The 14288-nt window shown below is 41.6% G+C and overlaps 1 protein-coding gene across 8 annotated transcripts in view; it reads right to left on the bottom strand.

The window, feature by feature from the left end:
• TANC2 (tetratricopeptide repeat, ankyrin repeat and coiled-coil containing 2) overlaps positions 1-14288 on the bottom strand; it is a 702178-nt gene that overhangs the window by 17717 nt on the left and 670173 nt on the right. For all 8 annotated transcript variants that reach the window (XM_043503351.1, XM_043503352.1, XM_038385380.2 and 5 more), the window contains 3 exons: positions 13760-13853; positions 7843-7976; positions 6859-6982 (listed from right to left, as the gene is read on the bottom strand). In XM_043503351.1, the coding sequence (XP_043359286.1) occupies positions 6859-6982; positions 7843-7976; positions 13760-13853 (352 nt within the window). The remainder of the gene's footprint in view (positions 1-6858; positions 6983-7842; positions 7977-13759; positions 13854-14288) is intronic.

The raw sequence follows: 14288 nt of genomic DNA, 5'->3' as shown, positions 1-14288 counted from the left end.
ACATACAGGACAATCAGATCCTGTTCTACTGACTTGGCAAGACCTGAGCTCAGGGGTTTTGCATTTTCCACAGCTGCAGGAGATAATAATACTAATAACTGACGCAGAATCCAGGGAATGCAGCTACCTGCTCTCTCACCAGGTGCTGCAGGTGAACCCTGAAATCATCACTTAAAGGTGAATGAAAAGCCAGACTCTAATATGAGAAGAATACTACATTGGCACAGTTGTTACTCTCTGAGCACCAGCAGAGCTGTACAGATAGTGATGGACAGTCCCTGCCTCAAAGAAGTTCAAAATCTAAATCAGTCAGAGGATTACCTTGAGGTTGGATAAACATTTGGGAAATTGCTTTATATTTAAAGAGGAAGACACAGCTCCTGCTCTATTGTGATATTACAGTGACTTGGGGCTAGACTCACCAAGCATTTACAAAAAGAAAAGGAGTACTTGTGGCACCTTAGAGACTAACAAATTTATTTGAGCATAAGGTTTCGTGAGCTACAGCTCACTTCATCGGATGAAGTGAGCTGTAGCTCACGAAAGCTTATGCTCAAATAAATTTGTTAGTCTCTAAGGTGCCACAAGCACTCCTTTTCTTTTTGCGAATACAGACTAACACGGCTGCTACTCTGAAACCAAGCATTTACAGCAGCTTAAACCTAGTGGAAGGCTATGACAACTGAAATCTACCAGAGAGGAGACTGTGACTAACTGGAGTTGGTTCACACCAAAATGCACTTTGTCCCCACTTAGAGCTGTAGGCTTTTCTGCCAAACTCCTTATGAATAGCTAGTTGGATTTGAGATCCTTCCCCACAGACATCAAGAAGCCCACTCTTCTCTCTCAGGAACCATGCCGATCTGGAAAGAGATGCAAAGGCATCCTGGAGTAATCAGCCATAGTGGCTCTGTCTACACAGGAAAAAAAGGTGCTTTTTCAGTTGAGTTAGCTTAATTTTATCAACCCCACCTTTCACCCTCCATAACACTCATGCAATCACAGTTTAAACACCTCTGAAATCAGTTGAGCTGGTGGTGGTGTAGTTATCAAGTTAAATTAACTCAACTGAGCTAACTTGATGGGATCCCTTGTGGGATCAGACACTGTCGACTGAGAGCCATCAGGAGAGGGACCCAAAGTTTTCTTGGATAGTTGGGAGCTACTGAAGGATCATCCAACTTCTGTCTCTCATGATCTAGGTCAGAATCTTTGGCATGAGGGAGGGTCATGAGAGAACATAAATAACTAGAGTATGTGAACACTGCTCTTCGTGGAAAGGGAAGGGTTCTGTTGCTAGAACAATGGCAACATTTTCATTCCGAAGTGTAATGAAGGGACCTAAATCAGCTGCATCCCTCTGAAGAAAGTGCTTTTTCACCACCCACAATCGTGACTCTATTACCAACAGGTTGAAACACTGTGGTATTGAGGTCTTCTTCTCCGCTAGGTAAAATGACAATCTCCAGCAAATTCTATCACATCCACTGTGGGTTCTTGACTGGTTCCAAATGCAAAGGGATGACTTACAGCCATCCTCTCAGCAAAGGCAGGGGAGCCAGAAAAATGTATTTTCCAATCCTCTTCATCCATCTAGGTCAATGTGTTCATTGGATAGACCACAAATCCATTTAGATTATCCAGACAACACACCTCGGATATCCGCAGCCTTATTCCTTGTATGTTGGCTTCAAATTTCCCTTTGGCGAGGAGCAAGAGCCTAACATGCTGACATAGGCAAGTTCACTTGAGATACAACCGAGAAAGTCTCCACTGAGAGCTCTGAACACATTCATGGAGCTATGCTTGGGCACAACCTCCAAATTGGAGTGTAGAATGCCAAAAGGATGTGTGGCAACCTCACGGGACAACAGAGTCTGTGTGGCCAGATGTCTCATTCAGAAACAGACGATACATTGATTCACCAAGAGGCATATACCAAACACAGCTTGGATATACACATGTAAACCCAGTTTTAACTACCACCAATAGCAGCTCCTCTTAATCTGACAACCTTCTCCTACACTGCCCCTCACTCTGTCCTGAACAGCTTTTAAAGCTGCATGAAAGGGTCAGCTAGCCTGTAGTCAGCCAATCAGAGAGCAGCATGCTCATGGAAGTGGTTACAGAGGTATTCTCTTTTCCTTGCTGCACTCTGGGGATCAAGCAGCCAAAGGTTTTCACTCTATTTTCTTCCAGAATCTTCAGGCATAGGTAAGTAAAACTCCCATGAGAATTGGGAAAGGCTAGAAAGCCACAACAACCACCAGCCTTTTTAATCCTTTCCGGAGATCAGGACATGCCCTATTCTAGGGTGACACATGAAGACCTCAGGGCACTGATGCACCAGTGCAGCTTTAAGTGCACAATTCAGACTGCTTCAAGGATGTCAAAACGCTGCTCCCAGGCCTGTCATGCCTGACCTCTCCACAAGTGCTAAATCCATGAGGCAGTCATTGCTCTCAGCAGGATCTACATTGGACTCTGCTCACTGAGAGGAGTGACTTTCCTTAAAGTCCTTCAGACTCACTTAGCACTGGGGGAAGCCAAACATGACACAAGCCACTAGCCCTCAACTCTGTCAGGTTAGGGTGACACCCTGGAACTGCTCCCATATGTAGGTGAGTTGTGATTTCTGCTGTGGCAGGAAAGGCCCTTTGTGTGAGTGCATCCAGAGCATGTACAACTGCAGGGCTGCTTCTCCTTGTCCAAAAACGAATCAGGCTAAAAACAAGATTCAAAGTGTGACCCAATCAACAATCAAACAGTAAAAGATTTACCTGACAAAGAGACAGACAAGAGAAAAAGGAACTGCATCAAACACACAAGTGATGCACTGAAGCCTCCTCAACAAACTAGAGAACCTTTTATATTTATATTTGAAAATAAGTCAGTGAATGAGATTGTAAGAGGGGCTCCAATTCAATTCTCAGTCAAAAGGGCAAAGGATCTGCTCTAGGATCACCAGGCCTGCCAGAATGACAGGCAGCAACAGATGATGGAAGGTGCAGATCGTATCTGTACAGAGAAAGGAACCCAAGGGCAGATCAAAATGCCCAGGTAGGTGTGTGCCTCCGCTGGGGAAGGAGTGGTGGGTGATTTCAATAGCTTAGAACTCAGTGCTATGAAACAGAGGCACACAATCTAGAGAGGGTGGAACAAATACAACTTGGACCCTTGGAAAAACAAATATATTTTCAGTTGTTATGAGGGATAGATTTTTGCAAACTGCTTTTAAACTAATCCCTCCCGATGTGTGGTATAACAGTGGTCTCCGCATTGCCAGAGAGATCATGCCATTGCCTGGTTTACAAGTTAAATTGGAACGCACAACCTCTCCACACTAATCCAAGCTGTTGTTTACCAAGTGAACTCAAAGTCCTTGCCTCTGTAATCTTGGCACCAGTGGAACATATGGATCAAAGCCAAGATTTTTCGAAGCTGGGTTTGCTAGCACTTCAGAACTGAGGGATTGAGGGAGAAAGTTTATTCTGTTGGCTGGTAACTGTCCACACCATCCTGAAACTTCACTGCTCCCCAGAAGAGATGGGAAAGCGAAAGCTGGTCTACAACCAAAAGATACATTGATGATCCAGTGTCTGGACCAGGAAGACACAATATTTAGAGCTCTCTTGTGCCTGTTGACTCTGTTTAAACAGCTGTTTTGTATATAAAGAAAGCTTCTTCATTTCCATGTTAAAGGTCCTTCATTTTACTGATGTTGGAAAGCAGAGCTTGCCAGTAGTATAGGAATATTCTGGAAGGATGATGGATACCACCACCTGATTCACTTAAAGCAAACATCTGCTGATGTTGTGATACACCCAAAACCACCCCGAACCACTGACCTCTTCCTTCCCTCCAGCTATCTTTTGCACCAAGTAGTACAAGATTGGTGACTGTATGAGGCAAGATGCGCTGTATCTGCTAAAAAGCATAATCTATATCCAATGTTTCAGATATAATCCAAAACAGAAGAGATCTCAAAATTGAATGCTCATGTAGAGTTCTCATGCCTCTGTGTACTGCAATTCCAGCTCAACATATGACAGAATTCCATCCAGCTGCAGTTAGAAAATGTCAATGTAATGTCCACATGCCCAGCAATTCTGGATACTACCAAGAACAGCAGGTAATTCTGCAAATGTGAATTTCAAATTGATTGATGACGGTAACTCTATTAATAAAACGTGTTTACAAATGCTGCCGCTGCTAATCAAGTACAGTTAAATAAGATTTGTGTTGCAACATACTAATTAACACTTATGGTTTCTGATTCACACTTTGATTTTAATGAAACGCTGAACAGGATTTCAAAGCCATTGTAATTAAAATACATCATATAGTGCTATATTCTACCTGAGCTTAGTTTAAGTTTTCAGCTGTATGTTTTATGCTAGTGGATGCTAATTAAGCTATTGTATTGTAGAGCATCTCTTATGAAAGGTGATTTTCATATTCTTGACCTCTCTACCCCTCTAGGGTCATGAAGCTCAGAGGGAGATTATACATGAACTGGACTTTTCGGACTTTTTTATATCCAGGACCAGATTAGCTGATTCTGCTCTTTCATGTTTGCTCTGCTATGTAAAGTTTTCCATCCAGTGCTCACCCAGGTTTAAAGAATGCGCATCTCTCTCATGTCTGTTAAATAATACTCATCTTAAGATAGATGGAGAGATGCAAAGGTTAGAATTTTAATAGGGACAAAAAAGAATAAGGGTGATTAATGTGAACAATCTCAAGAGCGGGCCCATCTCACTCTACAAGTCACAGCACTAAATAGTGGGGATCACTGGGGCATATACTCCCAGAATGGCCAGGGTGAGCAATGGGAATAATATTTTAAAGAGCTACGTAAATAATTCTATGTAAGAGTCTTACAATTAATATTTTAGCCAGCAGGAATACTAGATAGACACAGCTACTTATGACAATAAGGAAAATATCCCTCCCCACAGTGGTTTGAGTTTAGGGAGCATATCTGAAAAGAAAAAATATGAGGACAAACTGGAGCAAAATATTAAAAGAAAGGGAAGCTTCTGGGGCCTTTCCCCTCTGCCGTGTGTAGCTACACACCACAATGAGTGGGGACGCAGCCTGCCTTTCACTGTGGCATATGGCTATGCCCCCACCCTAGACAGCACCGCAAGGATAGGCAAGTGTAGACAAGGTTCAATTACAAGTGTTAAACTGTGTCCCAAACTGTGTTCAATACTGTTTCATAAGCCATGATTGAGCCTTGGGATTTGGTCTTGTTGACGCATGCATTTAAATAGTTTCCATCATGACACTCGTTATCACCAAGAGTATGTTTCCTAGTTTTGATGTGGTTTTTGGATTATATCCGAAACATTGGATATAGATTATGCTTTTGATGTGGCACTGCAACAGATCTGGCGATTTTTTGCAATATCATTGAAAACCCTTATTGAATTAAGTTTAAGTATCTTTGGGGTCCATTGTATTAAATGCAAAATTTATGTATTATTGTGGACTGTGGTTGTATGCAACATCTCTAGGCAGGAGATGTGATGTAAGGTCTGGCAGTTCAGAGGACTATATTGCAAATGTGCCAAAAAAGAATGGAATTTTAGGACAATAAGTGCTAAGTGGATTTCTTGGGGAATACCCTAGGGAGAGGCTAATGCAAATTCTCCACCTCTGGTTATGCAAAATACCTATCTTTTGAAGCTACGCCCTGAGGAGAGGGTATGTGTCTGCTGATAACCTATTCCCAGAGACTGGAAATCAAAAGCCCAAGCTGTGTAAAGAAACCAGCTGGTGGTTCTGATTCTGAGGTGAGACAGATATGAACTTGTTACCATGGGGAAAACCCAGTTGTGGGTTTTGAAGGACTGACACCTGCGAGAGGTCTAGGCTGGAGCTGGGTTGACCTCTGGTAATCTTTTTAGCATGCATGTGGTTCTTTTATTGTTTTTAATACATTTTCTCTGTAAAACCTGATGGCTGAAGCTTTCACCATGCGTTATTTAATAAGACTCTCAAATGAGCACATGGTGTTGAGGCGATACACACCCAAGACACAAAACAAATGAACAGCCAAGACTAAGGCCATGACTATTCCAGTCCTATTTCCCTAAAATTACAAATCATGGCTTCCAACAATGAAGATCCACTGGTGGTAGCAACTCTGGGAGCCCTAGTATAGACAAAGTGCCAGCAGCCACCAGTGTCACCTAGCCTTGCCTTCAGCAGGGTTAGATGACATGGTGGGTAAAATTCCAGCACCCAATCTGCATTAGTTCTCCAACCATTGCAACCAAAGGGGGTGTGTGTGTGTGTGTGTGTGTGTGTGTGAACCGTTAGTAACAACCAGGAGGAATTTTAGGAACAACAGTCCAGTGCAGAAACCCTCCAATTAAATTTAGCAGGACAATATTGACAAACCCGGAAGCATGCTGTTTGACGTGAGGGTCACTCTAGAATAGCATGCATCCGACGAAGTGGGTATTCACCCACAAAAGCTTATGCTCCAATACATTTGTTAGTCTATAAGGTGCCACAGGACCCTTTGCCGCTTTTACAGATCCAGAATAACATGGCTACCCCTCTGATTCTAGAATAGCTGCAATAGCTCATGCTTTTTTATTTTTAAATCTGAGTTTCAATGTTTTCAACGTATGCATTCCACAAGTTAGGAGGAGGAAATTGTTCAAGGTGCTGAGGGGCCCTGAGACTACCAAATCACGTAATGCACTTACACGCGATCTAACCTTCACCACCAGACAACAGACTGTCAGTGGTCCCAGTGATATCAGTGATTTGATCTTTTGGTTTACCCTGGCCTGTCTCAAACACCAGTAGCCTAGTGCTGGGCTCCAACTAAGATCTAACCTTGTGCAAGTAAGAATTCCACGGTGCCTAGATGCCCCTCAGAAGCAGCCATCATCAAAGGAGTCCGACCCTGCTTGTCTGCCATGTTTACATCAGCGCCGTGGGTGAGTAAGAGCTCTACAATCTGAAACACATAAAACAAGGATACAATTTATACAAAGAAGTTCTGTTGGGATGAAATAAGAGCTGAGATACAGTATAGCAGTCCCCCTGCCTTGAAACCTCACCCAAATCTCAGACACAGAGAAAGAAATTACTTCTTTATCTGTATTTTTTCCCCCTGCTAACTGCAGACTTTGGAGTGCCTGCCACCTAACTCGTTGCCCAGGCTTTATCTGCCACTGTCTTTTAAAGTGAGGTGTGGCTGGGGGTTGTAGTGGATTAGATCACTTAGAAAATATTATTGTTCTTAATCTAAACGAACTAAAATGTACCAAAATAGCATGGTCCTGGCTGCATTACAAAGGCTGTAATAATAATAACCACAATAATCCTAATGATAATAGCTAAATTTACACCAGCACTTTTTATCTTTTAGATAGTTAATAGAGAATACACCTGGACAGCCACTGGTTCTTTTAAGACAGCCATTAATTCTAACTCAGGTTACATTTCAAGGCTTAAAGCCTTTTCTATTTAACCATAATAATAAGAGTATCATATTTAGGAGAAACCACTCACATAGCACTAGAAGTAAAGACCTACATCTTCTAAAGTGACTGGTGATTTTGTGATGCCCGAACTAAGACACCTTAAAAGGGCTTAATTTTATATACCCTCTCCAAATGAAACACTGTGGAACATTTAGGCTAAAGCATTTAGCTGGGCATGTCAGAAGCCAGATGGCTGAACATTTCCTCCGTGGAATACTAGTATAAGGTATTATCCCAACCCATAACTCTATAATTACCAACGACATGCACACCTGCCACCCTAGTCAAATGAGAAATAACTTTTGGAGGATGCTGCAGTGACCTCATTTACCTGCCAGTGGCCTTGTCTCACTGCACTGAACAACGGCACCACTCCACGTCGATTTGGCTGGGCCACTGCTGCTCCTTGCTCTAGAAGCAGACGACATACTTCCAGCTTGCCCCGTCCTGCAGCAGCTGTCAGAGCTGAAAGGGGGAAGAGGGGAGAGAGAGAGAAGGTCTTTTAGAACTGCGTATTTCCAGCAGTAAGAAAAATGTCTGCTTTTCTACCTTAAGTGATCAGAAAATAAAATGTGCTTTATGTTAAACAGATTTCTTTCAATTTCACCAAGCAAAAGGGGCGGCTCAGCTGGCTTGTACTTGAGCATTACAGTGAACTAAATAAAACTAATAAAAAAATTCCAATGAAACAAATTAAAAAAAAGTAGTAAAAAAGCCTAGTTCACAAAAAATTGATACCATAGAAAGAAAACCTGTTCTGCTCATTCATGGCAATTTGTGAGTAGCTTTCACTAGGGCTGTAATTTCTGCAAGTAATTTCAAATCTCTCTTCCCTCCAAACATCTGCATTCCCTCCACCTATTTCCCCCTGCTTTACCAGCCCTTCTTTAAAGTATCACGACTGGCAGAGCTGAGAACAGTCCTGCCAGGATGATCCTGAAGGTTACAGTTCTTATATTCAGGGCCTAGATACTACCCTCATAGATAGGATTAAAAAGACAAAGAATGCATAGATAGAGACTATGATATTTGCTAGTTGTAATTTTCACTAATCACTTATATTTTATTGTCAAAGGTCAGTCCTTTCTGTAAAGAGACTTCATAAGATCCTGCAAAAAGAGTACTGTATGACAAAGGCCTTTTTCCTTTCCCCCAAATTGCAATGGACCAGGAAAACCACCCCCAGCTATGATAATCACCAAATAATCTACTGGTATGTGTAACTATGAAGTTCAAGGCAGTGTAATTTGAAACTTTAAACATTTCCCCTTGTGCCTCCTGCAGCTTTTCTGCTGCACAGTACAGCATACAATCCAGGGATTCTACAACCCAGTACATCATTGCATGGGTATGATTTCAATAGAACACATACACTTCTGGGTACATGATTTCTTCACAAACACTTTAAAGCCCTTCCACAAAATTTAAGTTGTATTTGTCTGGTTTCACTAGGGAACCTGACTATGTGGGTTTCTTGAAGGAAGGCAGAGAGAGAGATGGAATTATTGTAAAATTATTGCCAGCCAGCTGGAAGTTAGTAGAGTTTGCGGTTTTCTTTTTCAGAACTAGTGCAGAGCTGTGCTATTCAAATGGAAGATTTTTTTTTTTTTACTATCCCATTTTAGCGTGTAAGATTTTGAAACCCCATCAGGGAAAGAATTGGAACACAATGCATATGATCAAGCATTCTTCAATTTAAATGCTAATTCTGCCCTTTGTTTCTGGGCCAGGACAGATCCCACCTGCAAATGCCTTTTTAAGCAAAACCAAAATGATCTTTAATTTTCAATATTTCAGGTGCCATGGTAACATGAAAGTTCCCCTCCCTGGCAAAACATGCACTGTAAACTCTGACAACATGGCTGGGTTAGAAAAGACACATTGATTCTGAAAATAGATTTAAGTGTAGGACTTGTCTTTTACTTGTCTTCAGTATTAATTTTAGACTTTTCAGCTCCTCCCTCTCCTCCTCAACTTCATGTGTATTTCAGCACAACTCCTCTGCCTCAGTGTTTTGCTCCTTTTAGTAGGAGTCTGAGCAGAAGGTGGGAGTCTATTTCTAACTGATGGAGCATGTTTCTTCTTCGTTGAAGTTCATTTCTGTGGGATGGCTGATTTAGAGGTGTTGATGGGTTTCCAGCAGCAACCCTGTTAATTGTGGGTGATATATTCAACTTCTCTCTGTTCCAAATTGTAGTTTATTTTTTTCTCTTGGGTTTGGGGGACATCAAGAGTTAAAAAAGAAAAACCTCTAAATGCTACAAACAGAAGTGACTATGAAATCCATAATTGTATCCATGAGGCTTTGAATGTAAGCTACAAAAGTAGAAGACAGGGACCGTGTCTAGTGGTCACAAGCAAGGGAGGAATCAAGGCTTCTGGATTCTAATCCTGGGTTCTAATCCTGATTCACTGTGTAATGTCTTTAACACAAAATATTATTATGGACAATGGTGTAACTGTCAATTATGTAATGTGCATTTATTTTACATTCCTAATGGGCTCAGTAACAATCTACTTTTAAATGCAATTGAGCTGTTTGTAAGGAAAAAGGCAACTTCTCTACTGGGAAAAAGAACCACCTTTTTAATGTACTTTCAGTCTCCTGTGTTGTACAATCATCTATTTCATACTCAGAGCAGGAGGACACATTTATCACCATTGTATTTGCACCTCCATCTCTGACTGTATTATTACGGTTGACACAGATACTTTCTGCTGGCTTTTGATATTAGTCTTGTATCAGCGCTAAATATTCCATCTGGAACTGACTTTATTGTGCTGTCAGCAGTTCCTAGGTTATGATGTAACTTGGCACTGCAATTCAGTTGACAGTAGGATATATCATTAGACAGGCAGTCAATTCTACTCCAGACAAGATTAGAGAGACAAGCAACATGTATCAAAACAGAAAAGGAACCAGTACGGATTTTCAAAGTTGATTAGCATTTTAGCTAGAGGCATCACTTTCTGCTGCATTTCTCTTTATTTTTATCGAGAATTGTAAAGGTACTTTTTGGAAAATAAAAACCAAAACAAAGTAAAATGGAGTCTCGTGAGCCACAGGACATTCACATTACCTATGCAATATGTGTAAAAATAGAGACTGAGGATTTTGACAATTCCAATATTGCTGGCTGCTAATTTTACCATCTTTCATAAAGGCAATTTTAATCAGATATTGGGCATTCCTTAGAGATGACTCTTCTATTTGAGTGCAATTAGCATGAGAATTATGCCATTACAAGATAACCAGATGGACTCCAAGAACTCTCCACAAACAGAAAGAATATCTAATAGTCATGGCCACAAAAAAGCTTTTCCTTTAAAGGGAACTCTTTACCAGGGGCAGTAACACACAGAGGGAACAAGGCACATGCTGGAAGTGTCCTTCAGGGAATAGTCAGGCAAGGAAAGTTGCATGGGATGTATGGAAATTGGAGATGTCTGAGCAGAACATGAAGCTGCTGGAACTGGTCAGGCAGAGGTGCATGGATGAGAAGCCTCCATGCAGATGTCTGTACAGAGAAGATCATGGATATGGGAGAGCTGTCTGGATGTGAAGGGAGACTGCACTGCAAACGGGGAGAGAGTTAGACACTAGTCCAGAAAATCTGTGTGGCTTAATATGAGACTTTGTCAAGTTTAACTAGAGTCATGGGCTATCTTAACTCATGTCCAATGATATCATAGAATCATAGAAGATTAGGGTTGGAAGAGACTTCAGGAGGTCATCTAGTCCAACCCCCTGCTCAAAGCCAGACCAATCCAAACTAAATCATCCCAGCAGGGCTTTGTCAAGCTGGGCCTTTAAAACCTCTAAGGATGGAAATTCCACCACCTCCCTAGGTAACCTATTCCAGTGCTTCACCACCCTCCTAGTGAAATAGTGTTTCCTAATATCCAACCTAGACCTCCCCCACTGCAACTTGAGACCATTGCTCCTTGTTCTGTCATCTGCCACCAAGGAGAACAGTTAACTCCATCCTCTTTAGAACTCCCCTTCAGGTAGTTGAAGGCTGCTATCAAATCCCACCCCTTCTTTTCTGGAGACTAAATAAGCACAGTTCCCTCAGCCTCTCCTCGTAAGTCAGGTGCCCCAGACCCCTAATCATTTTCATTGCCCTCCACTGGACTCTCTCCAATTTGTCCACATCCTTTCTGTAGTGGGGGCCACAAAACTGGACGCAATACTCCAGATGTGGCCTCACCAGTGCCAAATAGAGGGAGATAATCACTTCCCGCAATTTGCTGGCAATGCTCCTACTAATGCAACCCAATATGCCATTAGCCTTCTTGGCAATAAGGGCACATCATTGACTCATATCCTGCATCTCGTCAAGTGTAATTCCCAGGTCCTTTTCTGCATAACTGCCGCTTAGCCAGTCGGTCCCCAGCCTGTAGCATGGGATTCTTCCATCCTAAGTGCAGGACTCTGCACTTGTCCTTGTTGAACTTCATCAGATTTCTTTTGGCCCAATCCTCCAATTTGTCTAGGTCACTCTGGACCCTATCTATACCCTCCAGCGTATCTACCTCTCCCCCCAGTTTAGTGTCATCTGCAAACTGGCAAGGGTGCAATCCATCCCATCATCCATATCATTAATGAAGATGTTGAAGAAAACCGCATCTGCAGTATCTGATGCTTTTAACCAAGGTAAACGCAACAGAGGATATTTTAGTGCTTTTTTGACCAAACCTTAAAAATATTTGGATTACCATCCTCAGTTCCAGAGTCTGTTTTCCAATTAATAGCATAACTTGATATTTAGGCATTTTTTTAAAGTAAAAGAGAATACATTTTAGATAACAGTACCTCTGCACTGGTCAGCATATTGACAACAACTCATCTGTAAAAACGTTGTTATCATTATATGATTGCAATGAATACCTTATCAGTATTCAGGGATCATATCTAGATAACTATACGCTCTATTCCTTTTCCTTCTCCTTCTCTGACTCTCTAAAGTAACATTTATTTGTAAAATAAATTCAATTAATATTATCATGACATATTTATTTTGTATTTCAGTCTCCTCTGCTGATTCTGGGGGCTTCATCCTTTCACACTTTCCTGCTGTTAGCCCACACCAATCTTGCTATTCTTCAGGCTGCCTGATGTGCCAATTCTCACCTACACTTTTCATCTACCTTCACAAGCTCAATTTACCCCGAGGAGGTTCTTCCTGGTAGGCTCAAATTTTAGTGTTGCCATGAACATGAAAACATTCAGAGGTTTGGTTACATGAGTACATTTTCTAAACTACAAAGTCTGAACCAATTCAAGATGTACCCGATGTGTTCTCAAAAAGAAAAGGAGTACTTGTGGCACCTTAGAGACTAACAAATTTATTAGAGCACAAGCTTTCATGAGCTACAGCTCACTTCATCGATGTGTTCTGTTTACCAAAAACAATTTAACCACACAAAAAAGTACATGTCACCCAGTGTTTGCACCCTTGGTTCAGGTCATTTCTGACTAAAGCTGGAAGGATCAAAATCATTGGGTGGCTACCCAGACAGGAATATCACTGCGGTAATACCAGTGGTTTAAGCTGATTAGTGAGTAGAGCACAAACCCTGTAGCTAACATTTAACTAGCTTATCCAAGTTAAAAGCCAACGGCTCCATTTTGCAGATCTCTCTTTGGCAGAGCACAAGCTGTATGTGGAAAGGGCATGGGTTGAAATGCTGCCTTTTTTCTAGTAGACACTGGGAAGGTGACACTTCTAGATTTGCATCCAGGATTATCAACTGGACTACCCTCCATTAAAGTACATTTGTTTAAATTGCCAGGTGTGTTTTCAATGTTACAATAAAGCAATTACAAACTTGCAGAAAACCAAATGCTAATTTAACATTCAGGAGTTTAAGCTGCAGGTTACTTTGGTGTGGGCAAACATTCCTTTTATAGCTGTGCCAAACATCAAAGTAGAAAAAGAGAGTTCTGAGCTCATCTAGCTGAATACAGTGGAAGATGTCCCAGAAAAGATTGCTGGCCTGATTTTCAGAGGTCCTGCACACCTGAATCTTCCAGGTACTCAGTAAAATCAAGCCATGCACTTTTTGGAAAAATAATAAAGCAGGTTACAGAGCCTATTTTAGCATCTGCAGGGAAGTTCAAATCAAAGAAACTGATCCCCCTCAGTAAGTCATGACATACGCAGGTCTAAAATGTGTATTTGATATTAGTGGAATCCACAAACACAACCATGAAAGATAGAAACTGCAGCATCTATAGAAATTACCTGTCTCTCCCCACAGGCTGTCAAAGCTGTTGATCTGTGCTCGCTCCACCTCCTCTTCATCTTTTTCTGGAAGATCGAGCAGGTAGGAGACGATCTAAAACAAAGAGACATGTCAGCTCATGAACTTCAGCATGTTATATATAAACTGCTGACATCTTAATATAAGCTGTTCTGAATAAACAAAAGAAAATGAACAAAGTCTCTGCCTGGCACCTCAGCGTAGGTAAATATTCTTCCCGAGATCAGCAAGTGAGCCCGCTGCCCTGTACAAGGGAAAAAACAAGTCTCTTGAGACAACTGCACATGACGAGTCTTTATAGTGGTGCTACCTAACGACTCAGAGGCTGTGTATGTTTTGTATACAGATTATACTGTGCATGCAGTGACTGCTCCTTAGCTCCTGGGTTACCCAGAGCGACCAGTGAAGAAATAGTGCTTTAGTGACTTCCATTTTTGGATCTTAAAGTGCTTTAGAAAGGTGGGTGAATACTAACATCCCCGTTTTATTGATGGGGAAATTTAGGCACAG

This window comes from Dermochelys coriacea, chromosome 27, assembly GCF_009764565.3.
Source record: "Dermochelys coriacea isolate rDerCor1 chromosome 27, rDerCor1.pri.v4, whole genome shotgun sequence".
NCBI classification, from domain to species: domain Eukaryota; kingdom Metazoa; phylum Chordata; order Testudines; family Dermochelyidae; genus Dermochelys; species Dermochelys coriacea.
The sequence above is the reverse complement of the archived record's forward strand: the minus strand, read 5'-3'. Positions and strand labels throughout refer to the sequence as shown.